At 49.6% G+C, this 26129-nt stretch overlaps 2 protein-coding genes across 4 annotated transcripts; one reads left to right on the plus strand and one right to left on the minus strand.

The window, feature by feature from the left end:
- The first annotated feature begins 1802 nt into the window (after nt 1–1802).
- Nucleotides 1803–24255, plus strand: GBA1 (glucosylceramidase beta 1). Of its 3 annotated transcripts, none has more exons than XM_070785185.1 (12): nt 1803–1950; nt 15796–15874; nt 16209–16296; nt 16705–16896; nt 17010–17156; nt 17379–17512; nt 17710–17882; nt 18112–18349; nt 18763–18987; nt 19673–19836; nt 20239–20355; nt 20448–21109. In XM_070785185.1, exons 2-12 carry the CDS (start codon nt 15848–15850, stop codon nt 20551–20553), a joined length of 1611 nt encoding a protein of 536 aa, XP_070641286.1. In that variant the 5' UTR covers nt 1803–1950; nt 15796–15847; the 3' UTR covers nt 20554–21109. The 3 variants fall into 3 exon arrangements, 1 of the variants encoding a protein (XP_070641286.1); XR_011565436.1 differs by lacking the exon at nt 1803–1950 and adding an exon at nt 24079–24255 and having other exon boundaries at nt 15718–15874; nt 20448–20608; XR_011565435.1 differs by lacking the exon at nt 1803–1950 and having other exon boundaries at nt 15718–15874; nt 20448–20608; nt 20969–21109.
- Nucleotides 21105–26095, minus strand: MTX1 (metaxin 1). Its single transcript, XM_019953760.2, has 8 exons — nt 25556–26095; nt 24512–24581; nt 24303–24382; nt 22650–22742; nt 22346–22528; nt 22142–22218; nt 21556–21710; nt 21105–21452 (listed from the first exon to the last, which is right to left on the minus strand). Exons 1-8 carry the CDS (start codon nt 26078–26080, stop codon nt 21238–21240), a joined length of 1398 nt encoding a protein of 465 aa, XP_019809319.1. The 5' UTR covers nt 26081–26095; the 3' UTR covers nt 21105–21237.
- Nucleotides 26096–26129: the final 34 nt, after the last annotated feature.

Genomic DNA, 26129 nt, shown 5'->3' on the forward strand with positions numbered 1-26129 from the left:
AACCCACGTAATCAGCATCTTTTCTCTTGAATTTTCCCCTTTCTTGTCTTTAAAGACATCACATTGTTGTTGTTTAGTTGCTAATCTGTGTTTGACTCTTGAGACCCCCATGGACTGTAGCCCACCAGGCTCCTCTGTCCATGGGACTTCACAGGCAAGAATACTGGAGTGGGTTGCCATTTGCTTCTCCAGGGGATCTTCCCAAACCCGGGATGGAACCTGAGTCTCCTGCATTGACAGGCAGATTCTTTACCACTGAGCCACCAGGGAAGCCCAGAGACATCATACTCTTCTATATTTCCTCCTCCTTTGCTGTCATGGTATCATTTGTCAGCATTCACACCTCTGCCTAGCTGATTAACACTGGAGAGCCCTAGGGCTCTCCCCTTGGCCCTCTTCTTTTCTCTACCTCCACTTTGTCTGTAGGTAGCCCTACAAGATCCATGGCTTTCACTGCCATCTATGTGTTCATGGATAATTCTCTCCTTTACCTCTCCATGAGCTCCAACCTCCAATGTGACATCTCTCCTTGGATATTTCATGGGTGTCTCAGACTCAACATGGCCACAATGGAACTCTTGATTCCCAACCCTTGTGCCTGTTCCTCTCCAAACATTCTTCTCTTAATACGTGGCACCACCACTCACCCCCTGCACTTTCCATAAGCATAGGAATTACCCTCATTTCTTATTTCTCATCTGGCATGTCCAGTCTTACCCTAAACTCTTCCATGTCTCACCAGCTACCTAGCCCTAGTCACCACCCTCTCTCCTTGCCTCTTAATTGATCTATTTCCATTCTTCCCACAATCCACTCTCCAGTCAGCAAAGTGGTAAGGAATCATGTCATATTAAAGTTCTGCCTAAATGTAATGGCTTCCCATTGTATTTAGGATGATCTCCAAACTCCTTATGAAACTATGGTCAGGTACAACCTGGTCCACTCAAACTGCCATTGTGCAAGAGACCACCAGCCAGCTCTTCACCAACACGAAACTCTGCCCTATAGCTGTTGCTTTCACCTAATTCGAGAGTCTTAGTTCAATATTCATCTTCTCGTTGAGCACTTCGCATTCTATCATACTGCCCTGTTGTTTTGAATACTTAATTGCTATCTCAAATTATCTTGTTTGTGTCGTCCCATAGAATGCAAACTCCTATGAGCAGGGGGTTGCTCACTGCACTTGGTCTAACACTTACTAGGTCCTCAACAAACTCATTAAGTTACTAAAAGCATGAGGTCTTGTAAACAGCTTCGGGACCCTATGACTTTGGGGGTAGTAGTGGGGCCCTCAGGAGAGAGGGGGTAGGGAGGGGGCACTGCCCATAGATGGCGTCAGGCTGCAAGGCTTCTTGAATAATTCACCATCATAACAACCCAGCTTCAGGGAAAGAGGGTTAGGGCGCGGCCAGAACGACAAAATGAGATAGGAGGGAGTGGAGATTGGGGTTCCCAACGGGGCAATTTCTGGGCACTAAATGTTCCCTATCCCGAGACTCCCAAAGGAGGAAACTCAAGAGAACAGCTCAGCTTCCAGTGACTCGGACTCACTGAAGGAAAGCAACCTCCCCCATCCATTAGGGTGTGCTGGCGAGTATATACGGAGGCGCATGCGCGCTTCTTGCTTCCCGCGCCCCCTTTCCAAATAGACCCCGAATACGCTTGCGCCATATTTGGGCTACGGCTGGTCAGCGGAAACAGTCCGTCCTCAGCACTACCAATAAGACGTGCGGAAAGTGCTTGCGTCCCGCCTCCTGAAGATTACGGGTCTCCCTTCCCGAGCGAGGCCCCGGTCCCGCCCAATCGGCCCTGCGCGCCTTGCGGCTGCGCGTGGTGAGGCGCACCCTGCCTCCGCTGAGCCCTGTTCTCCAGCCCCGCCTACCAGCTTTACAGGCTGCTCTGGGATTTCCTTTCGCCTCCGGTTGGGGCTGCTGTTTCGCTTCACCGACGGTAGGCGTAATGGATTTTGCACTGCTTAGATCTTAACTTTCCCTTCCCTGCATCTGCAGCTCACCTTTTTATCAGCACTGTTATCATTAGTTGTAGGGATGGTCGTGTTTTACTAATGATGAAGAGGGGGAAAATCTTCAAATCCTCTTCTACTCACTTGCATTTTTGAGGGCTGGAATGGGGAAGAGTTCTGTATAATTTATCCATTCTTCAATCATCCGACAAATGTTCAGTGAGCACAGCACTAGCGCAGCGTGCTGTGCTCCCTACTGGCGATACACATTGACCCCTGCTCTATTAGGCTTTGGCATGGACAGATCAACAGACAAAGGAGTTAGGCCACTGGGTGCTATTATTAAGTCATTTTTACAATTAACTGCAAGCAGCAAGAGCTACAAAGGAGATGCGAGATTTGTGAGCTTGTGTTACAGGAGTGGGTGTGTGTGTGACAAAGAGAATTTCTCAGACATAATGACAGGGGCTGAGATCTGAAAGAAAGATGAATAGGCATTAACTAGGCCTGGAGGTGAAGAGTGGTGCAAACTGAAGAAGAGTCTGTGAGGATTCTGAGGAGAAAGGATAGAGAACAAGGGGGCCAGTCCATGGCAGGCTGTAATTAGAGATTGGTCCCCGTGCCTTGGCACTTACCCCTTACAGTCTGATTTCTACACAGCAGCCAAAGTGATCTTTTAAAAATATAGACCTGATGGCAGCGCTTCCCTGCACCAAACTGTCCAGTGAATTTCCATCTTGGAATAAAATGCAGACTCCTCACAGTGGCCACGAAGGCCTTACAGAATCTGACCCCCAACCTTTTTCTCTAATTTCACTTCCTGCCACTCCCGCCCTCACTCCCTTTGTCCAGCACTCCCTACCCCTTTGTTTTGTTTAGTAGTGCTCATGGCCATCTGAAGTTCTGTGTTTGTTGTCTATCATCCCCGCTAGAACATACGCTCCACCGGGTCAGGGACTTTATCATCTTATTCATTACTGTATCTAGAACAGTGCCTGGCCCATAGTAGATGCCCAATTATTATTTGTCAAATATTCACATTGGGGAGCACATAGCAGGGGTGCCCTGCGCATTTCAGGGTGTCAGGAGAATGGTACTGATGGTAGAGACATTAAGGCTGAAGACTTACTGATGAAAAAGAGTATTTATTCTTTTTTTTTTTTTTTAAGAGAGAAGAAAATATCCTAGCTCAGAGCAGAGGCAAGATGGAATGTGGCCTCTTAGGCAAAATGTGATTGGAGCATATAGTCCACACGGAGGGATGAGAAATGAAGCTGAAACAAAGATGCCAGGTCCTGTAAACCCTCTTAAAAAGCAGTATGGAGCCATTGAAGGATTTTAGGAGGGAGAATGGTAGCTTCAGTGTTTGTATTTGAGTTACACCATTGAATGCTTCTTGAAGAATGGATTGGAGGAGAAAAGTAGAGTGTAGGAGGTCAAATGAGAGGTGTTTCAGTAGTTAACAAGAGAAATGATAGGAAGAAGGATTTGAGGAGAGGACAGAATCAGGCACAAGCCCCAGGTTCTTCAAGGAAGAGGTTCTGTTCATCGGGATAGAGAACACAGGAGGAAGAGTGGGTTTGGCTGGAGGAGATGATGCCCTCGTGATGGTGCTGCTGAAGTGTCTGTGAGACTCCAGCAGGAAAGGTCTGGAGGGTAGAGTCATCACAGAGTCCATCTCAAGAGGAGGATTGGGATTGGAAGTGCATATTTTGGAACCAAAAGCAACCAGAAGATAATCAAAGCCATGGGTTGTCTCTGGAGAGAGCGTGATGTATGAGAAGAGAAGGTCTAGGACAAAACCCAAAGGAGCAGACAAAGGAGGCGAAGCCTGCAAAGGAGAAGGAACAGCCAAAGAAGGGAGAGGACCTCCAGAGCAGCAGAGTACGAAGTCATAAGAACAAAAGAGAATGCTTCTAGAACAGAGGGGCCGGTGTCAACTGAGGTAAAAGGTACAGTTAGATAAGTGCTGTGTGCTTAGTTGCTCAATTGTGTCTGACTCTGTACTGTAGCCCGCCAGGCTTCTCTGTCCATCAGGATTCTCCAGGCAAGAATCCTGGAGTGGGTTGCCATGCCCTCCTCCAGGAGATCTTCCCAACCCATAGATCGAAACCAGGTCTCCTGCATTGCAAGCGGATTCTTTACCATCTGAACCACCAGGGAATCCCTGGCTGGACATTATTCACTAGACTTAGCAACAGAGGGATCATCAGTGACCTTGGCAAGAGCAGTTTTGGGGAGCCAAGAGGAGCAGCTTCAGCCCATGCAACATAAGAAATGGAGAGAAGACTCACCAAGTGTAGCAACTCATCCCAGACGTTTGGCTGTGAGTAATATTACACACATTGTTGCATGAGGTTCTCATAACAACCCATGAGGCAAGAGGTTTGACGATGAGGAAACTGAAGCTCCAAGAAGTCAAGTAACTTCCCAGTATCTCAGTTCTAGTAAGGAATGAAGCAAGGGTTTTAATCCTGTATAATCACTAGGGTGTCCATGTCAAAAACACCCTTCCCCTTCCTTATTGCTTCCTCTTGAGGGAGACAATTGGTGGCAGCTTGAGGGAGCAGGGGTGGGAGTAAAGGCCTGGGACCGAAGACTCCTTCCGCTGTACCTGGAGGAAAAAAACAAAGGCTAGATAACCATAACAATAATAATTCCAGCATCCATATGGAGTTTTACAGTTCACAAGGACCACCTTCTCATACTTTTTTATCGGCAATGAGACTCATGACAGCCTTGCATGGGAGGCTCAGGACAGTGAGGAGTTGTTCAGCATTTGAATCATACTTCCTGTTGCCTCAACCAAATCCCCTCAATTAAGTCTCACTCTGGCTCTAATAGTCCTCTTCAGAGTTAGCTTCATTATTCTGGAAGTTCACCATTCTTTTGCTTCAGATCACACCAAAAACATTCCCTTAAACACTGACAAGCAGGGCCTTAAACAGCGAATGTGGTTAGTAACTTAACTCATTCATTCATTCAGTAAACCTGAGCCCCAATTCTGTGCTTGTCTCTTGAGGAAGAGTTTTAGGTTTCAGAGAAATAGGAACTGTGAAATTTGCCCTGTGGCCATTTAGAAACTCACAGAAGGGACTTCCCTGGTGAAACAGTGGATAGGAGTCTGCCTGCCAATACAGGGGACACAGGTTTGATCCCTGGTCTGGGAAGATGCCACATGCCATGGAGCAGCTGAAGTCCATGCGCCGCAACTATTGAAGCCTGCAAGCTCTAGGGTCTGCGAGCTGCAAGTACTGAGCCCGTGTGCTGCGACTACTGAAGCCCGCACATCTAGAGCCCATGCTCTGCAGCAAGAGAAGCCATCACAATAAGAAGCCCGTGCAACCGCAACAGAGTAGCCTCCACTCACCACAACTAGAGGAAGCCCATATGCAGCAAGGAAGACCCAGTGCAACCATAAATAAATAAATAGATAAATAATTGTTTAAAAAAGAAAGAAAAAGAAGCTTACCGAAGACTAAAAATATACTACTGAAATGTCAGGGAGACTGTAAGACATGATGACTAAGATCTGCTTGGGCTTCAGAGTAGGAAAGAGCTGCATTTAGGCTTGACTCTGCCACTTACTTAACCTCTCTGAGTCAGTTTTCCCCGTAACATGGGGCTGTCAGGCTAATGCATGTAGTAAGCACCCATGAAAGATTAGCTATTGGTATCTTGAGAAAAATTACAGGAAAGCATATGAGGTACAAATACTTTCATTTGCACTGGACTTTACAGGTATGCTATGGTTATTGTTTAAGAGTTGGTTAATTAGGGGCCTTGTTCACCGAAACTTGGTCTCACCATGTCGTTCTTTCTCTTACCTTCTGGCTGAATTATTCAGCCTCTTTTCTCCACTGAATTTCCTCACTGAGCTATCCTTATTCCATTACTCTTTATATCCTTAATTAAAGTTTAATTAAGCAGTTGTTTCCTGATCTTCGCCTATGCTGTCTCTCCTTTGAATACCCTGGATCAGCCGGGGCTGGACCCCGGCAGCTGTCCCAGGTCTCAGTTGCAGCATGTGGGACCTTCCGTCTTTGTTCGTCGAGCCATACAGGATCTTCAGCTGTGGCATGCAACCTGGCAGCTGTGGCTCATGGGATCTAGTTCCTCAACCAGGGATTGAATCCAGGCTCCCTGCACTGGGAGAGAGGAGTCTTAGCTCCTGGACCACCACGGAGGTCCCAATATTAACTTAATTTATAGAAATTATGCTTTTTATTGGAGTCAAAACTATGAACTCCTTATTGCCTGTGATTTTAAATCTTGTTGAAAGCTTCCTCACCCTAAGACCTACAATCTTTTCTTCTAAATGTATAGCTTTGTGTTTCACAATTAGGTCTTCAATGTGTGAGAAGCTCACATTTGTAAAAGTAGAGTAGAAGTGAGGACTCCTTGAGGGGTTGGTAACAGAGGCAGCAGAGAAGACAGGAGGCACAGATTAGGTAGCTTTGCTATCACTCACTCACCCTCTATAGGGAAGCTCTACTCACTTATCCCCTGCTTAGCAAAACCTGTATCTTAATTAATATGTTCAGAGGAGAAACTTTGATATTCTTAAAGCAAAAGACATGCTATAAAAATGAACCAATCATCAAATAAAGAAGAAGTTACACAAAACTAAACATATGATGCTATCAGTAAGAAATTCAATATGCATAGAAACCTAGAAACAATCTTCTGGAAAGTAGAATAAAAGGTATGTGAAGGAAATGGGAAAGAAAAGATAAAAGGATTAGAGAAACCCAGGAGGGCCAAAAAAAAAAAAAAGAGTTGGTTAATTAAACCAACTATTGCCATAATCACTTGGCAACATGTCAAATTATGTGTCAGATCATCAGTTGTACACATTAAACTTACACAATGTTACCTCTCAGTGGCAGTCGCGGTTTAGTCGCTAAGTCGTTTCAGACTCTCTTACCCCATAGACTGTAGCCCACCAGGCTCCTCTGTGCATGGGGTTCTCCAGGCAAGAATATTGGAGTGGGTTGCCATTTCCTTCTCCAGGGGATCTTCCTGACCCAGGAATCGAACCCAAGTCTTTTCCATTGCAGGGAGATTCTTTAATGACTGAGCTAGAGACATAAAAAATTTTATCTCTATAAAGCTGAAAAAAAAGTTTGTTGATGAATCCGGAGATGAAGCTACAACCTAGTAATTAAGGGGCAGAAGGGTCTCACTGGAGGGAGAAATCATTTGGTGTCAGTAATCAGTAACAGTGGTGTTTCTTCAGATCAGAAACCAGAGCTGAAAGGACAGATTAAAGGTTGACTGGTAAGGTTTTATCCATTCAGTTATCTCTTGGTATTTTTTGAGTCCTCCTCTGCCATACCCGACATGAGAGTGTCTCTCTTTGACCATGGAAGTGACAGTGGGACCAGGAGGAGGCACCCTCTTTGGGGAGTTGACTTGAGACCTACAGAGTAAGGAGCCTGTGACATGCTCCAGCTCCAAGGCTGGAGTTTGCTGTCTGAGCCAAGGGTTGGCTGAAGTGAGATCAGAACTTCTGTGCTGGGTCAGCCAAACTATTTTTGTGCTTTAGCTTCTCACTTATATGTATTTCCCAGTTGCCCTCCCTTGGTGTTTAGCTAAGTCTTTTTAAAGTGCTGTGCAAAGGGAAACGAGGAACGCGTTTGTGGCCACCTAGTATGTACTCTTGCCTGGAAAATCCCATGGACGGAGGAGCCTGGTAGGCTGCAGTCCATGGGGTCGCGAAGAGTGGGACACGACTGAACGACTTCACTTTCACTTTTTACTTTCATGCATTGGAGAAGGAAATGGCAACCTACTCCAGCATTCTTGCCTGGAGAATCCCAGGGATGGGGGAGCCTGGTGGGCTGCCATCTCTGGGGTCGCACAGAGTCGGACACGACTGAAGCGACTTAGCAGCAGCAGCAGCACGTCCATAGTGACTACTGCAGCCTGGGCATTTGAGGTGACTCCCCTAGGGCAGTGGGTCTCAGTTGTCCCCTACAGGGCATTTTGGAAACATGTCTTTAGTGGAGACCATGATTAGGAGCAATTGGCTTTTCTAGTAGTCATGTACGAGTGTGAACGTTGGACCAAAACAGAGGCCGAAGAATTGATGCTTTCAAATTGTGTGCTAGAGAAGACTCTTGAGAGTCCCTTGGACTGCAAAGAGATCAAACCAGTCAATCCTAAGAGAAATCAGTCCTGAATATTCATTGTAAGGACTGATGCTGAAGCTGAAACTCCAGTACATTGGCCACCTCATGGGAAGAGTTGACTCATTGGAAAAGACTGATGCTGGGAGGGATTAGGGGCAGGAAGAGAAGGGGATGACAGAGGATGAGATGGTTGGATGGCGTCACCAACTCAATGGACATGAGTTTGAGCAAGCTCCAGGAGTTGGTGATGGACAGTGAAGCCTGGCATCCTGCAGTGCATGGAATCACAAAGAGTTGGACACAACTAAGCAACTGAAGAACAACAATTAGGAGCACTTTTGAGAATTTAGTGGAAGGAGGACAGGAGAGAGATCCAACCAGTCCATTGTAAAGGAGATAAGTCCTGGGTGTTCATTGAAAGGACTGATGCTAAAGCTGAAACTCCAGTACTTTGGCCACCTCATGTGAAGAGTTGACTCATTGGAAAAGACTGATGCTGGGAGGGATTGGGGGCAGGAGGAGAAGGAGACAGCAGAGAATGAGATAGCTGGATGGCATCACCGACTCAATGGACATGGGTTTGGGTGGACTCCGGGAGTTGGTGATGGACAGGGAGGCCTGGCGTGCTGTGATTCATGGGGTCGCAAAGAGTCGGACACAACTGAGCGACTGAACTGAACTGAACTGACCCAGCATATTAGAGCACTTCCAACTATGTAATATATTTAGTTGTAAAGAGTTTCAATGTGGTAGTAGTCCTACCAAAACCATGAACCAACTGCAAATATGTAATGAAATTTTTTTTACTGACTTCATTCAGGTTTAATTTATATACTATAGAAGTTTCTCCTTTTAAGTGTACAGTTCAATGATTTTGAGTAAATTTATAGAATTTTGCAATTTCGATTCCCACTCCAGCTGCAGGCAAGCACTAATCTGTTTTCTGTCTCTCTAGATTTGGCTGTTCTAGAATTCCATATAAATGGAATCATGAATGTGTGGTCTTTTTGTCTGGCTTCTTTGACTTACCATGATGTCTTTGAAGTACATTCATGTCATAGAATGTTTGGAGAAGTAAATGCAACCCACTCCAGTGTTCTTGCCTGGAGAATCCCGGGGACGGGGTAGCCTGGTGGGCTGCCGTCTCTGGGGTCGCAGAGAGTCAGACACGACTGAAGCGACTTAGCAGCAGCAGCATGTCATAGAATGTATTGGTATTTTGTTCCTTTTTATTGTTGAATACTATTCTATTTAATGAAATACCACAGTCTGTGTATTTGTTCACCAGCTGATAGACATTTGGTTTGTTTCCATAAATAACGCTGCTATAAATATTCATGTGCAAGTCTTTGTGTGGATAAATGTTTTCTTTTCAGTAGCTACCTAGAAGTGGAATTGCTGGGTCAAATGGTAACTCTGTTTAACATTTTGAGAAACTGCCAAAATGTTTTCCAAAGTGGCTGCACCATTTTACATTCCCAAGTTCTAATTTCTCCACATCCTTGCCAACACCTGTCATTGTCTGTCTTTTTGATCATAGCCATCCTAATGTATGTGATGTGGTATTTCATAGTGGTTTTGATTTGCATTTCCTTAATGAAAAATGTTGTCAAGCATCTATTTGTGTTCTTGTTGGACATTTGTACATTATCTTTGGATAAATGTTTCTTCAAGTCCTTTGCCTGTTTTTTAATTGGGTTATCTTCTTATTTTTGAGTTATAAGAGTTCTCTGTATATTTTGGATACTAGGCCCTTATCAGAGATGTGATTTGAAAATATTTTATCCCATTCTGTGGGTTTTCTTTTCACTTTCTTAATGGCATCCTTTGAAATACAAACATTTTTCATTTTGATGAAGTCCAATTTATCTTTTTCTTCTATCATTTGTATTTGGGACTCATAAATAAGAAACCATTGTCTAATGAGACTTTGAACTTAAGCTATAATGAGATGAGAATTTGGGGGACCTTGAGAGGAAGTAAGAGTGTTTACCAGTGGGAGAGACATTGGGGAACAGAGGACGGACTATGGTAGATTGCCTCCTAGATGGCTCCCAAGTGATCCTCACCACCTGGTGTGCATGCCTTTATTTAGCCTCTCTGTCCAACACACATCTCTATGGAAGACCTGTGTAGGGACTTTGCTGGTAGTCCAGTGGTTAAGACTGCTCCTAATGCAGGGGCCACAGTATCGTTCCCTGGTCAGGGAACTAAGATCCCACACGCCACACATGTGTAACAAAAAAATAAATAAAGCAATTACCCTTCAGTTGGGCTTCCCTTGTGGCTCAGCTGGTAAAGAATCCACCTGCAATGCAGGAGACCTGGGTTTCATCCCTGGGTTGGGAAGATCCCCTGGAGAAGGGAAAGGCTACCCACTCCAGTATTCTGGCCTGGAGAATTCCATGGACTGTATAGTGCATGGGGTTGCAAACAGTTGGACACGATTGAGGGACTTTCACTTTATCCTTCAATTAAAAAAATAAATAAAATTTAAAAAATATATATATTAATAAAAAGATGACTGTTATCCAATAGGATATTGTAAAAATGATAATGTGTGGCTCCTGAGGCTAGGACATTGTGGCTTCTGCCTTACTGTCTCTTAGACCGCTCACTGGGGAGGAATCTAGCTGCCATGATGGGAGGACATTCAAGCAGCCCTGTGGATTATTCCATGTGATGGGAAACTGAGGCCTTCTGCCAACAGCCAGCCCCAGTTTATCACTTATGGTAGGTGATGAACTATGTTAGGCTTCCCTGGTGACGCAGACAGTTTACTGCCTGCAATGTGGGAGACCTGGGTTCGATCCCTGGGTCGGGAAGATCCCCTGGAGAAGGGAATGGCAACTCACTCTAATATTCTTGCCTGGAGAATCCAATGGACAGAGGAGCCTGGTGGGCCATAGTCCATGGCATTACAAAGACTCCACATGACTGAGTGACTAACACTTTCACTTTCAGTTAACTTGGAAGCAGAGCCTAAGCGCAGTCAAGCCTACTGCAGATGACAGCAGCCCTGACCAATGTCTTGGCAATAATCTTTTTAGAAACTGCAAGTGTGAACCATCCAGATAAGCCACTCCTGCATTCCTTTCCCACAGAAAATGTGAGATAACAAATGTTTATTGTTGCCTAAAACAAAGAAAAAGAAACCACTGGCTAATCTTCCTTATTCCAGAAATGTTATAGTTTTAGCTCTTATATTTAAGTCTGTGATTCATTTTGCTTTGATTTTTTATTATGGAGTGGGGTAAGGGTCTAAGTTTATCTTTTTTGCACATGATATCCAGTCATCTCAGCACCATTTGCTGAAAAGAAATTCCTTACTGAATTGCTAAGGCTTAGAATCAAATAGTAAATTTGTTAAGACTTGTGGAATGCATTGAATCTTATTTATAAAGACTGATTTTAAGCATTTTTATTTATCATGTATTTTATATTTTCACAGCATAATGATTACATTTTGTAAAAATTACATGAAAATTACACACTGAAATTATTAATTCATGGGCTGTTTTTCCTTCTGTTAAATCCTAATTTATTCCATTTAGGTTAGTACATATCTGACTATTCTATAATGTCTTGTAGATAATCCTTCCTAAGCATTTATTTATTGAAAACATATTTTCCTATAAATAAAAGTCCCATTATCTTTTCTTTATATTCCAATTAAGGCAACAGTATTTAGTCTCTTAATTGTGTGTATAGGTAAGTCATAGTATCTATACCTTTATTTCAGGATAGTAGAGAGTATGTGAGGAAATACTTATTATGAAAAGGGGGTGCTCAGGCTATTGGGCGGAGATTTCCCGTGAAAGGGAAAGTGAAGCTCAGGAACAGAGGCAGACCAGCCCCTCCCCAGCTGAAAACCAGTCCATCTTGCTCAACCCTGGAGTCCTGGATTCTGTTTCATTATCGACCAGTTATCCCCTGACCAATGCCTTTGAAGAACACAGATCCAGAAATGGTGCCACGTAGCCAGCACTTTGGAAGCCAACTTGGGCTTCATTTTTAGCAGAGAAAACACACCGTGGAAAACGGGACAATTTTAAAACAATACGAAGCAACACTGCAGACCAGCACAGCAGCTTTTGAAAATAACCAGCAGCTAAGGTAGCATTTGGGACGCCAGGAGGCACTCACCTCCAGGTGTGATGTGTGTCACAGGACTCTGGATACGAATCTGTTATCAAACACAAGTCTGTGTGCTCAGTGCAGTGAGGCCAGATAAGACCAAAACATGTCGAGTTTGGAGCAAAGAGAGGTTTACTGCAGGGCCGTGCAAAGTTGCTTATGCCTTAAAAACCCCCAACTCCTGGAAAACTTTCAGCCAAGCCCTTTTACAGGGAAGGGTGGGGGGCGTGGTTAGTTGTTGCAAACTTCTTGGTGTCAGATCATTTTTTCTTAAGGTCAGGTCATGGTCAGGTCACCATGTTGCTGTAAACCTCCACCAGAGCGAATGTTATTCTCTGTTCTGACAAAGGCCAAAGTGCTAAGGCTTAATTTCCACTCTCCGAGGCCCAGGCTAAGAGGAGGAGTCCCTGGGCTGGCCAGTTACTCTGCCCCAGAGCGCTGGTCCAGCACCCAGTCTGTGTCCTTCCACCAGTGCCCAGGCCCTGCTGAAGAGGCAGATCTCAGCGGGTGGTGCACTCAGGGGCAGGTCCCCAGAGCCTGCCCAGCCATCATCACTGAGGGAGCCAGGCGCCCAGCACCCAGCCAGTCCTCAGGTTTTTCATTTAAACCGGAGCAAATTATTTGTGTAAGGTCAGTGGGAATACATGTGGTAGCAAATGCCCATCAGGTTAGTGCCCAGCTCACAGCAGTTGCCCTTCTCAGAACAGCTCCACCCGCAGAGGTAGACCTGAAGTCTTGATGGGCAGTGTCCTTGCAGCTTAACCCTGACCTCTGCCACCTCCTAGCAGGTAGACAGCTGATCTCAGCTATATCAGTTTTAGAAATGTGAACAGAGAGACTGAAGCTGGTTGAAGCTGTGCATGGCACTTAATGGCAGTGCCATGCACTCCAGTTGCTGAGGCCTCTGTGGATGGTGACCCATGAAGACTGACACCGCCATTAGACCCCAGATGGGGAATGGAGGAGAGGGCGCAGTTGCCTCGAAGCCTGGGCCTGGCCAGGGAACGGTGTGGCGAGGGCTCTAGAGCTTTGTGGGACACAGCCCTCAGCCTGTCCCCTGACCCCCCCAGCTCACTTGCTGGCCCCGAAGAGAAGGCCTCTCATCTTCTTCACCCACTCTCTGCCTTGAGGACCACTGCCCGGTTGAGTGTTGGCAGCCATAGGGTCCCATGTGTACCTGCTCCACCCCTTATTACAAATCCAGGTCCCACCACTGAGTAGTCAAGGGACTATGGGCAATTTCATGACCATTTAGAGTCTTAAGTTCCTCATCTCTAAAGTGGGGAAAAAATTAGTATCTGCCTTGTGAGAATGAAATGAGACAATGAACATAAAGCAGCGTAGAATAGGTACTCAATAAATATAATAACCAACTTTATTAAGATAAAATACAAAAGCCTCAAGGGCAAATCACCTTGATAGAAACAAAACAAAAGACTCAACAAAGTCTCTGCCTGCAAAGGGAAACAGGCAAGGCAGAGGGACTTTAGAGCCAGCAGAGCAGGTCAGGGCAAACAGTATGTGCTTAATAAAAATTGGTGGACCAAGTGAGCTCGAGGGAAGTAAGATGCTGGATATCACCTGCTCTCCTCCCCAGAACACGTCATGTACAGCATTTCCTTGAGAAACAGGAAGTCTGAATTTGACATAGTGATGGTGGTTCAATTAAATGGAACAATTTGGCACCTAGCCATCCTGGGCCAGGCCTTCTGCTTGAATGAGTAAGATCTCATTTGTGGAATTCCAAGCTCCTTATGTAAACTCAGCCCTACCTTGTTGTAGTATTTGGTGCCAGTCTTCATTAACATGGTGGTGAGCCCTTGCCTGTCGCGTGGGAGACCGAGTTCGATTCCTCAAGGGGAGGCCACACGCCCTTTTTGGGCTTCCCAGATGGCACTAGTCATAAAGAACCTGCCTGCCAATGCAGGAGACATAAGAGACGAGGGTTTGATCCCTGGGTCAGGAAGATCCTCTGAAGGAGGAAATGGCAACCCACTCTGGTATCTTTGCCTAGAAAATCCCATGTACAGAGGAGCCTGGCAGGTTACAAACTGTGGGGTCGCAAAGCCTGAAGTGACTTAACAGTATGCTGGGCGTTATCATACTGACACCTTACAACAATTCTGTGCGATGGGAGTTATCGCTTCCCTTTTATAGATGAGGAACAGAGGCTTAGAGTGATTAAGCAGTTTGTTGCTGTTCAGTCACTAAGTCATGTCTGACTCTTGGCCACCCCATGGACTGCAGCAGGCCAGGCCTCTCGTCCCTCACCATCTCCCAGAGTTCGCCCAAGTTCATGTCCATTGAATCGGAGATGCCATCCAACCATCTCATCCTCTGCTGTCCTCTTCTCCTTTTGCCTTCAGCCTTTACCAGCATGAGGGTCTTTTTCAGTGAGTTGACTGTTCACATCAGGTGGCCAAAATGTTGGAGCTTCAGCTTCAGCATCAGCCCTTCCAGTTTATTGATGATCAAACAGCCAGTAAATAGTGGAGCCACGATTCAAACCAAGCTCCTCTCACCGAGACCATAGCTCCTCTAGGGTTATGGGGACCTAGAAGAAATGGTCAATTTCTCCTGGAGTTTATTTGGAAACACTTCACTGAGATAATTAAAAAAAAAAAAAGACAAGTGGTTCCCGAGGGTCTACTGCGTACCAGGCACTGTGCTTATCTTACTGATTGTAGTAATGACCTTGTGAGGTGATGGCGTTTAACAGATGGGGAAGTTTAACTGGTGAGGAAATAGGCTCAGGGAGCTAGAGTCAGCCAGGTCTTAAATGTGTATGTCACTCCCACTAAATCTGTGATGTGGCCCACGAGGCAAAACAAGCTCCTTCTCACATCCACTGAGGATACAGCTTTGTACCACACTTTGCAGTTTCTGAACTGCTTTACACAACCTCTCTGTCCTGTGAGAAAGGAAAATCAATTCCTTCTCATCTGTATCTGCTGATGAAACAAGAGAGGCCCGGGGAGGCACCGGCCCCCTGCCCAGGGCCCATCCTCCCTGCACTTCTCTGGTTAATACTCCTTATCCCTCACCCCTTCTCCATGAAGCCCTGTTGGAAGGGTCTCTGTGCACAGCTGTTAGCAATTTTGTCCTTATCTGTAAGCATCTGTGTGTCCGACTCCTGCAATCTTTGCCCTAGGGCAAAGATTGCTTAATCATCGCTCAGGATTTTGGCCTCAGTATTTTTGTACCATGATCCTCTTTTATTAGTATTAACCATTATCAGCATAACTTTAAAATATTTTCCTTAAGAAGGCAGTGTGCCTGCTGTGGTTCCCATCCTTTGGGATTCGGGAACCTCTACCCAATCCTTCATTCAGATCTTTCATCTAGATTCTTCCTAAAGCTGTCATCCATACATGCCTTCTAGAATTTCATAGATGTATAAGCCCTCAGGAAGCCAGTCAGTCGCCCTTTACAAGTATGGTTGCAGTTGCCTCACTTCCTGGGTCATGTGACACTCCCGTGGTTTCACGTGACTCGTTCCATTATGCCGGAATTAACCCGCAGAGCTAATCTGGTGTCCCCTGCATCCCTGTTTTTATTTAGTTGATCTCTATCCCTCAGAAGTTTGGGAACCCCAACGTCTTCTTGCCTGGTGATGGAGCTTTCAAGTCCTTCCAGAGAGGTGAGTGGGGCAAGGCTTCTAATTGTTGCTGTCATGGACTTTCTGGAATTCTGGCTAACCGGGCTCTGAAGCAGGTCATCATGGCTTTTTGATGGAGGGAAGGTGGGATTGAAGGAGAAGTGGTTGGGAAGAGGGGTGCAGGAGGGTTCTGCTTGGGGTGGGCAGAGAGCAATTACTAGCAGAGATCTTGGAGGGAGGGCTGGACTCAGATGTCCGTGGGCTTTGTTTCATTCTGTTAAAGGTGGGAGACTATAGGCAGTTGAGCCCTGCCTAGGAGAGTAGATGAGAGGTGGAGAGGGGCTTGCCTTCTAGCCACTCCTCATTGTGTTCTCAGGAGTATCCTATGCCTCGGGGCAGAGTAGGAATCATGGCTGCCAGCCTCATGGGATTACTTCTACTTCATACAGTGTCGTGGGTATCAGGTAAGTGAGTCAGAGAGAAGGGAAGGAGCCCCAAGGCTCCCCTTCTGCCATATGGTCTTTGGCAGTCTCTGGCATACTGGTGGTGGACTTAAGTAGATGCTCAATAAATCCTTTTGCGTGACTGAGAGCAACAGTGGGGTGGGGGTACAGCAAGATAATTTTAAAAAATATTTACTTATTATTTATTTGTCTGAGTTGGGTCTTTGTTGTGGCATGTGGGATGTAATTTCCTGACCAGGGATCAAGCCCCTTCCCCTTGCATTGGGAGCTCAGACTCTTAGCCATTGGACTGCCAGGGAGGCCCAGGAATTTTTGAAACAAGTATTTTGTTTTTCTTTTCAACTAGTGCGTCCCTTCTCCCCGTCTTCACCCCTCAGCCCTTGCCTCTCTGTGTGCCCTCCCTGCCAGGTGCCCGCCCCTGCAGCCCTAAAAGCTTTGGCTACAGCTCGGTGGTGTGTGTCTGCAATGGTACATACTGTGATTCTCTGGACCCCTTGACCCTGCCTGACCCTGGCACCTTCAGCCGCTTTGAGAGCACTCGCAGCGGGCGCCGAATGGAGCTGAGTCTGGGGACCATCCAGGCCAATCGCACAGGCACAGGTAACCACCCCTTACCCAGGCTATGGTCCTTCTGGGGCCAAGTCATGCCAGCGATCAGCATGGAGTTTCTCCCCTGTGCACTGACGCCTTTTATTCCCTGTGGATGTCCCCAGGGTTGCTGTTGACCTTGCAGCCAGATCAGAAATTCCAGAAAGTGAAGGGATTTGGAGGGGCCATGACGGATGCTGCTGCCCTCAACATCCTTGCCCTGTCACCTGCTGCACGGAATTTGCTACTCAAATCATACTTCTCCGAAGAAGGCGAGGAGGAAAGGGACAGGATGACATAGTGCAGTTGGCTCTTTGACCTCTCCTTTCACCCTGACATCCACCCATCCCTGACATTTGGGTCTCTGTTAATGCCCGGTGGGGAAAAAAAATTGTCCTATCCATCCGCTGAGTGCCGGGGGCCTCCAGCTCAAATAGTCTGCCCTTCACCCTGCACCCAAGTTCCCTTTGGCCCTGACTCAGGAATTTCTGCAGGAATTGAATACAACATCATCCGGGTCCCCATGGCCAGCTGTGACTTCTCCATCCGCACCTATACCTATGACGACAGCCCTGATGACTTCCAGCTGCTCAACTTCAGCCTTCCAGAGGAAGATGTCAAGCTCAAGGTGGGCACTCTGGCTGCCTCAGGCCCCAGCAGCATTGATACCTGGTGGTTGAGGGGCCTCAGGCTAGAGCAGTTTGCAGAGAGACATAGAACTCAGGATGGGAGGGTAGAGGCTGAGGGCTAGGCCAGATACGCTGGTTGGGCCAGTCTGTCCATGTTCCAACTCTGGGTGTCTTTCCTCAATACCTTTGTTTCCAGATACCACTGATTCACCAAGCTCTGGAGTTGGCCAACCGCTCTGTCTCACTCTTCGCCAGTCCCTGGACATCACCCACTTGGCTCAAGACTAATGGGGCTGTGAATGGGAAGGGGACACTCAAGGGTCAAGCAGGGGATCTCTACCACAAGACCTGGGCCAGATACTTTGTCAAGTAAGGAAACAGCAGGGCCAACGGGTCTGGACCAGCCTCCCCTCTCACACGCCCTGGTCTGTGTCCCAACCCTTGACCTGTTCGGCTGCCAGATCTCAGCTCCTCTTTCTACCTTCTGGGCCTTTCAGGCTTAGGCCCCTCAGTTTTCCCCATTCAGTCCGACCTCCTAGTCTCCAGGGCCCTGGTCCCCTTTGTCGGCCATGATCCCTCACACCCTTGCCCTCACCAGGTTCCTGGATGCCTACGCGGAGCACAAGTTACGGTTCTGGGCAGTGACAGCCGAGAACGAGCCTACTGCAGGGCTCCTTACCGGGTACCCCTTCCAATGCTTGGGTTTCACTCCTGAGCACCAGCGAGACTTCATCGCCCGTGACCTGGGTCCCATCCTCGCCAACAGCACACACCGCGACGTCCGACTGTTGATGCTGGATGACCAGCGCTTACTGTTGCCTCGCTGGGCCCAGGTGGTAAGGACCAGGACTCCCGTGGGTACCTTGTCTAGATGCTCAGTTGTGTCTGGCTCTTTTTTGACCCCATGGACTATAGCCCTCCAGGCTCCTCTGTCCATGGGATTTCCCATGTGAGTTGCCATTTCCTTCCCCAAGGGATCTTCCCAACCTAGGGATTGAACCTATATCTCCTTGGCAGGCAGATTCTTTATCACTGAGCCACCTGGGAAGCCCTTAGTACCCTAGTGACCCCAAATCCAGCATCCAGATGACTAGCTCCAAGAATCTCCCAGGTTGTCACTTTAAGCTCCTCTAAGTTGTGTTCATCCTGCGCCCACCTCTCAAGTTCTAGTGCCTCTTCCAGATCCCTTGTGTAGGACCCAGGCTCCATGGCTCTGTCTCCCCAGTATCCCTTCCCTTTCTCTGTACAGGTGCTGGCAGACCCAGAAGCAGCTAAGTATGTTCATGGCATTGCTGTACATTGGTACCTGGACTTCCTGGCTCCAGCAAACGCCACCCTGGGGGAGACGCACCGCCTGTTCCCCAACACCATGCTCTTTGCCTCAGAGGCCTGTGTGGGCTCCAAGTTCTGGGAGCAGAGTGTGCGGCTGGGCTCCTGGGATCGAGGGATGCGGTACAGCCACAGTATCATCACAGTGAGCCACCTCAGTCTCTCCTTCTGCACAGCAGACCACCTTGGACCCCTCGCTAGTCTCACCGGAGGCTGACGGGGGCTCTCCTCTCCAGCTTTTCCCCAGCTCGCTTACTCTTGGGGGCAAAGTTTGAGGATATCATGATGCCCTCTATTGCCTTCCCTTCAGAGATCTATGCACCCCATCACCTTGTTCTGAATGCTTGAGCCGTTGTATCTGCCTCAGATTTCTCAGTTTCTCTGGTGATGCCTCTGTCCTCAAAACCCCTCCCTCCTCAGATTTTTCGCTTTTGGCTATGCTGGGTCCTCATTGCCGCTCGGGCTTTCTCTCGCTGCGGCAAGTGAAGGCTCCTTTCTAGCCTTTGTGCACAGGCTTCTCACGGCAGTGGCTTTTCTTGTGGAGCGCAGGCTCTTGGCATGCCAGCTTCAGTAGTTGTGGTGCATGGGCTTAGTTGCCCCGCGGCATGTGGAATCTTCCTGGATCAGGGATCAAACCTGTGTCCCCTACATTGGCAGGAGGATACCTAACCACTGAACTACCAGGGAAGTCCCCTCCTTAGATATTAAGGATATAAAACACACCCCTCCCAGGGCTGAGGCCCCACAGCCCATCTCCCTCATGTGACACTTAACTGTATTCACTGGGAGCCCAACGTGGAACCTTTGTCTCTGCCCTGTTCCTACCCTAGAACCTCCTCTACCATGTGGTCGGCTGGACCGACTGGAACCTCGCCCTAAATCCTGAAGGGGGACCCAACTGGGTGCGCAATTTTGTTGATAGCCCCATCATTGTGGATATCGCCAAGGACACATTTTACAAGCAGCCTATGTTTTACCACCTTGGCCACTTCAGGTGAGTGGAAGGTGGGCACTCCGACTCCATGCCAGGCCTAGCATCTCCTGCACTAGGCTTGTATCACCCACTATGAGGGAGCAGGAAGGTGTGGAGAGTGGGAAACTTGGGAGGCTCGCATCTGTCCCTTTTGCACCATGTAGGTAGGAAGTGACTAGATGGCATTTGAGACAGACAGTTCCTCAATGCCTGATGCTGAGGCTAGGAGGCAGGAGGGCAGGGCATACCTAACTGCATGGCTGGAGGCCTGGAGAGTTAGGGCAGGTCTTAGGAATGGTTCTGGGGGCCGGTGTGCGGGGGGCAGGGTGGTGTAGATGGTAGGGAAGGTGACTTCTCAAGTGATAGACTGATGAAAGCTACCCTCAGGGCTGGGGTCCCTAACAATGCCTGTTCCCACTTCAGCAAGTTCATTCCTGAGGGCTCGCAGAGAGTGGGGCTGGTTGCCAGTAAGAAGAGCGACTTGGACACGGTGGCACTGTTACGTCCTGACGGCTCTGCGGTTGCGGTCGTGCTGAACCGGTGAGAGCAACGGGGCCTGGGAACTGGGATGAAGAGGAGACGGTGGGCTTGGCGGGATCACACACTCCGCTTCTCCTCCCTACCTCCCCCAGCTCCTCTAAGGACGTGCCTCTCACCATCAAGGATCCCGCCGTGGGCTTCATGGAAACTGTCTCACCTGGCTACTCCATTCACACCTACCTGTGGCGTCGCCAGTGATGGAGCTGATACCCACGCTTGCGCCTGGGCTCAGCATGGACATTAAAGGGACACGGTCAGCCCACAAGCCGTCTGTGGCTACAGAGGGTACAGCAGGACCAGGGGGAGCTTAAGTGACGTAAGCCCAGAGGCAGTGGTTTGGGTGACTCATTCTCCCCTCTAGTTGGTGCCAGGGGCTGGAGGGCCCTAGGGACAGGATCGGGACGCCCCAGTGGCCCTCCACCCCCGTGCTTGTGTGAGCGTGTGCTATGCGCTGGTTGCCTGTGGAAACTGGGCCCCGGCCCAGGGTGAGCTCACTGTCTGTACAAACACAGGGGTAGGGGGTGGGGTGGATGGAGAGAGAGGTTAAGGAGAGGAAGAGACGAGGAAGGCCGGACCCAAAACTGGGAACTGTTTGTCTTTCTTGGAGATGCAGAACCAGGCCTGTGCAGATGTCAGCACCAAGGCACAGGCAGTGAACGAAGCCGAGCACCAGAGGGTAGACTCGAGCACCAGAGGGCCCCCCGTACCAGCTAGGAGAAATGGCAGCTCTTAAAAGACACAATGTCTGATCTCAGTCCATGTGAGCAGTTTTATTTCTGGGGAGGGTGGCACCCCATTTCCACCATACCAACAATGGGGAAACACAGGAGCCTCTGGAATGCATGACAGTAGAAAAATCAGTCCTGAGAGCATGAGGATAAATCATTCCTCTTCATCCTCCTCAGCCATGCCCAGGGCCTGGGTGCCTGGGGCCCGGGCAGATGGTGCCCGCTGGATGGAGACAATGCCGCTGAGCAAGGCATAGCCGGCCATGGCTGCCAGCCCCGCCAGCACAGTTAGGATCTGGTTCCGGCGCCGGTATGGCTCCTCCTCAGTCTCTGGGTTTGCTGGTGTCTGGCGTGGAGGTGGTGCCTTAGCTGAGGGGAGAGGAACGGAGATGGGTGGGAGGCTGGTTCCTGGATCCCTGCCCACTCTCCCCAGGACCAGCACCCCCCACCTCCCCACCCATCCGCCCCTTACCTCCTTCCCAGGGGAAGTACAGGCTGAGGATGTGGGCGCAATAGGCACAGAGATTGTGCAGCCCCCGCAGGTGGGCCTGCAGCTTCCCACTGGGCAGCTTTGCCTGTTGCAACAGGGCCAGGTAGCTGAAGACGAAGGCATCCAAGGAGGCGGGACTGCAGCAGAGAAAAGAGTGGGATGGAGAAGGGGAGAGATGGGGTCAGAGAAGAGTTGGCCCTGGGAAGATAGGCTCTGGGCAGCGGGGGACCACCGGGGGAGAAGAGGACACACAGCCCTGGTCCTGGGGTGGGGAAAGTGCCCCAGGTGGCGCCAGCCTGGCCTTGAATGGGACTCTATCCCAGGGCTGCATAAAGGGCACATTGAGTGCCCCACAGCTCAGCAGGCCCGTCCCAGGCCTAGCGGCCCTCCACCCTCCTGTACCACTGAGGCGGCTCCAGCCCCACACACAGCCCTGCCTTCACCAGACCCAGTGTCTGTGCCGAGCGCCTCCTGTGCAGAGCTTGAGCCCCAACCCTAGCCCCTGTGGCTACATTTGAACCTGTATCTTCTTCCAAGCCACCTATGACTCCCCTGGAGTGAGACTCACGCATCTCCAAAGAAGAATTTCTGAGAGCCCAGGCGCTGAGAGAGAAGAGTCAGGCATTCTTGGGCCTCCTGGTATAGCTATGAAGGGGACACAAGGTCGGCTCGCGGCTGCGGGTTGGGTACCGCCTCCCCTCCCACGCACTTGGCCCCTCCGCCGTCATCCTGGGGGCTCCTGTTGTACAACACCCTCCTGTCCCAGAGGTACCTCCTTCTCCAGCTCCTCCTCATCCTCAGGCCTGTGCTCCCCACACAGCAGCTGCAGCCGTTCCATGTACTGCCGCTGCATGCGGCCAGGCAGGAAGAAGTTGAGGGGAAAGGGCATTGCCTCTGCATACCACTTCCGGGTCACTTCCACATAGTTCTTGGCGTCTATCCAAAAAGTATGTATCTGCATTGGGTATGTAGGAAGGAAGAGGCTGGTCTGAGCCACTGCACCTGCCTGACCCAGGGTGGGATTCTGGTTCCCATGCTGGGTGTGTGTGTGTGTCTGTGTAGGCCTGGGCACTCACCAGCACTGGGAGCAGCTTCTCCTCCAGCAAGGACATGAAGGCCAAGGTGTCTGCTCCTTGGCGGGCTGACAGGTCGTAATCCGCATTGTACTTCTGTGGAGGAAACGTCCACGGTGAGGTGGATGCTGGGGGACTGCGGGAACGCTTCCTCAAGGAGGGAGGCCTCCTGTCCAGCACCACCCACCCTGACCTCTGAGCACAGCAGAGGTAGAGTAAGGAGCTTTTCTTGCGGAGGCCCCCTCGCCTGGGCCCAGTCAGTAGCCTGTTGCTGTTGGCGGAAAGCCTGGACCTTGGAGCCTGCTGGCCGTCAAGGTCCCGCGCCCACTGGGGGGAGGAAGGAAGGCCCAGCCACAAACCCAGGAGCAGCTCCCAGAGTTTCCACGGAAAGCTGGCGGGATGCCTGCTGACGGCAACTTTCTAACAGTAACTTCCCCAATCCAGACACCACAAAACTAGCAGCGCAGAGCTCAGATGCAAGCTGGGCCTCAATCAATGCCTCGGGAACTAGGGGACGCCATCCTCATGCTCCTGGGACCCAGTGAACCCATGTCGAGGGCTCTCTGGCTAGTTCTCTCAATGCTCAACTCTTGGCCGTTTCTTGTTTCATTCCATGGTCCAGGCGCCACCACCACACACGCATTCCAACCATACCCCCAGGTCTCAGCCTGCCACACCTTCCTAGGCTCCAGTGTCTGCTCCTCAGCACCCTCCTCCACATCCTGAGTAAACTGTGTCCCCAAGTAACCTCTTGAGTGTGATCGTTAAACCTCTCTGAGCCTCATTATCCTCCATGGAATAGGGGTAATAATCTTTCTCTCAATATGGCTGTGGTAGGAGAAAACTCGTTAGAAACAGGGAAAGCTGTGCTCATACAAAAACAGTGGCCCAGTCCCACCAGGAGTTTTGGCTTTTACCTGGATCCCTTCTCTCCATTCCTCTCAAGCCTCCATTAATTCCCCAGTTCCTCCACCTTTGGGAAAGTAGAAATTAATAAGAGGGGTCTACTTCTGACAGTATGCTCCCTTTTGGAAGCAGACCATGAAAGCTGGAAGAGCCCTGAGAAAGTGTCCTGGCTAAGCTCCTGGTCTTACAAATCAGCTTACAGCTCTGAGAAATTAAGCAGTTTGCCCAAGGCGGTCACATAGCCAGGGACAGTGAAAAGCACAGCCTGGGCCTCTCTAGTCCCCTTGTGATGCTCTTTCAACTTTCCCGTCGTGGCGCTTGGTCTTGCCCACCCTGAGCCCCGTATTATAAAGCCTGACCCGGTCCCTGAAAAGACAGTAATGGCCCTTAGAGCTCGCTCTCTGATCCCATCTTCCACCCCAGCCCCCCACTGGTCTCATCTTTGAGGGCTGCATCTGTTATTTCCTACTCTCCTTTCCCTTGCATGTGTCAACAGCCTGTTCATCTCTCCCTCCCTGCCCAGCAGGCAGAAGGCATTGCAGCTCCAGATGTCTCGACAGTGGCCTAGTTGAATCTCTAGCCTACTGCATCACAGCAACATGTCTGTGTCTCCTCCACGAGACTACATGTCCCTTGAAGCCCTGGGTCACCTGCGTCTGGTTTGCCATACACTTGGTACTCAATAAATGTGTGTGGCACTGAATTGATTGAACCTCTCTCGCTGGCAGTCACCCTACCCAAACCACCTACCTCTTTTCGAAGGTGGGTGATGATCCTGTGTGGTACTGAGATGACCTCTCCATGACTGGTCCGAAGGGCAGGCAGAGTTCCTGACATTGAGAAAGAAGTTCCAGCAGACCCTTAGCCACCTATCCACACATAGCCACAACACACCCTTGTCTGTCTCCTGCACTTCCCCTTGTACACGCCCTTCCTCACCCCCCAGGAACACTGGGTACCTGAAGGACTCCGCCAGGGGTTGGTGATCTTGTGCACCTTGAGTGGGGCACCAGTAAATCTGGCATAGGTCTGCAGGGAAGGAAGCAGAAGGCAGAGAGGCCAAGGACATGGCCCACACAGGGGAATCAAGACAAGAAATAACATTTATTGAATACCCTCTGTGCTATGCTCTACACTGAGGGATTGCTTCACACAAAAAAGGTAGACGTTATTGTTCCCATTTTACAACGGACAAACACAGGCCTTAGAGACCTTATGGACATGTCCCTGATTACAAATCAGCCAGGAAAACCCTTCCCTCTTATATCCTCTCCTTCCATCTACCTGGTGAACATCTAGCCTCACTTGGAAGCACTGGCCATTCCTTCTTGGGCAGTCTGTTTGGTCTGTTCCCACTTTAGCATCTGAACATTTTATTACACTTGTTTGCTGACGTTTCTAACTTTATGTAAACACTTCCAAGGGAGGGACCAAATGCTATTCATCTTTGCATGCCCATGTTTGGTATCTGGAAGAGGCCTAATACAATGAAATGAGTAGAGTGAAAGAGTGAGTGAATGAGTTAACTAGTTTGACTCCAAAGCTCTTTCTACAGAGCCTTAGCTGTGGGTGGGCCTTTTGGTTCAATAAACAATAACCTCCGTAAATGCCGTTGAGTGAGGAGGAGGAAGGGGAGACTGAGGAGCAGGTAGTAATGCCGAGCCGGAGAACCTTGAGATCATCCAGCCTTTGTAAAGCTCCGGATGAAGAAACGGCGCCCAGAGGAAGAGACCGCCCCAAGGTCACATAGCCAGTAAATGGATGTTTAAGAACTAAAATTCATCTTCTGAACCCCCGACCAGGCCTCTTTCCATTGCTAAACAAAACCTAGGCTACCAAGGCACCGAACAGAGTTCATACCGGCCAGGCACGCTCTTGGATTGCCTCAGTTTACCCCACTGTGCCCGTACTGAGGCGCCCTGGCAAAATTCGGATGACCGGCTAGTCCGGCCCCCTCCCCAGTCCTCCAGGGCGCAGCAGAGAGCGCCGGCGCCACCCCTCACCAGCACGGCCAGGCTGTCCAGGTCCACTGACGGCAGCCCCCAGCCCCCTGACCAGCAGAACAGCTCCATGGGCGCCGCCATCTTGCCTGCCCTCTGTCCCGGAAGCACCTCCCCCTGCGCTTCAGCCCTCCTCTGTGTGGATCCGCCCCCCTCCCTTTCGGCAGATCGCGCTCGAGACCCAGGGGAGGCTGTCAGGAGGGCGCGGCTTGTCCAGGCCCGAGAGGCGGCCTGAAAACGGCGTGGGGCGGAGCCGAGGGCTTCTGGGCAGGGCGGCCGCCGCCTGATCCAGAGGTGCCTCCCGAAGGGGGGATGGATCCTCAGCCCTGCGCGCCTTGGAGAATCAGGGAGCCCCGATGGAGGGGAGCCCTGAACACCCGAGGACGCGGTGGGAGCAAGAGAAGGGGATTTTGTGCTCCATGACGGGTTCTGGGGGCCCTCACAAATCTGCAAGACGTCTGGGCTGCTCTGGGGCCCCTCAGGGCTCGGCCCCGAGCGGGGGCTGCGGGGGGGTCCCCCGAGCCGCATGTTTTCCACAGCACGTTATGTTTGGAACCAGCCCCGCGCCTCTTGTTGC

The sequence above is a fragment of the Bos indicus genome, chromosome 3 (assembly GCF_029378745.1).
Source record: "Bos indicus isolate NIAB-ARS_2022 breed Sahiwal x Tharparkar chromosome 3, NIAB-ARS_B.indTharparkar_mat_pri_1.0, whole genome shotgun sequence".
NCBI classification, from domain to species: Eukaryota; Metazoa; Chordata; class Mammalia; order Artiodactyla; family Bovidae; genus Bos; species Bos indicus.

Coding starts and splice junctions, on each gene's coding strand:
- GBA1 (XM_070785185.1), top strand. CDS start 15,848: ATGGAGCTTTCAAGTCCTTCCAGAGAG. Junction 16,297..16,704: donor TACAGTGTCGTGGGTATCAG/GTAAGTGAGTCA, acceptor CCTCCCTGCCAG/GTGCCCGCCCCTGCAGCCCT. Junction 17,513..17,709: donor AGGAAGATGTCAAGCTCAAG/GTGGGCACTCTG, acceptor CTTTGTTTCCAG/ATACCACTGATTCACCAAGC.
- MTX1 (XM_019953760.2), bottom strand. CDS start 26,080: ATGCGGCTCGGGGGACCCCCCCGCAGCCCCCGCTCGGGGCCGAGCCCT. Junction 21,711..22,141: donor AAATTCTTCTTTGGAGATGC/GTGAGTCTCACT, acceptor TCTCTGCTGCAG/TCCCGCCTCCTTGGATGCCT. Junction 21,453..21,555: donor GTACTTCCCCTGGGAAGGAG/GTAAGGGGCGGA, acceptor CTCTCCCCTCAG/CTAAGGCACCACCTCCACGC.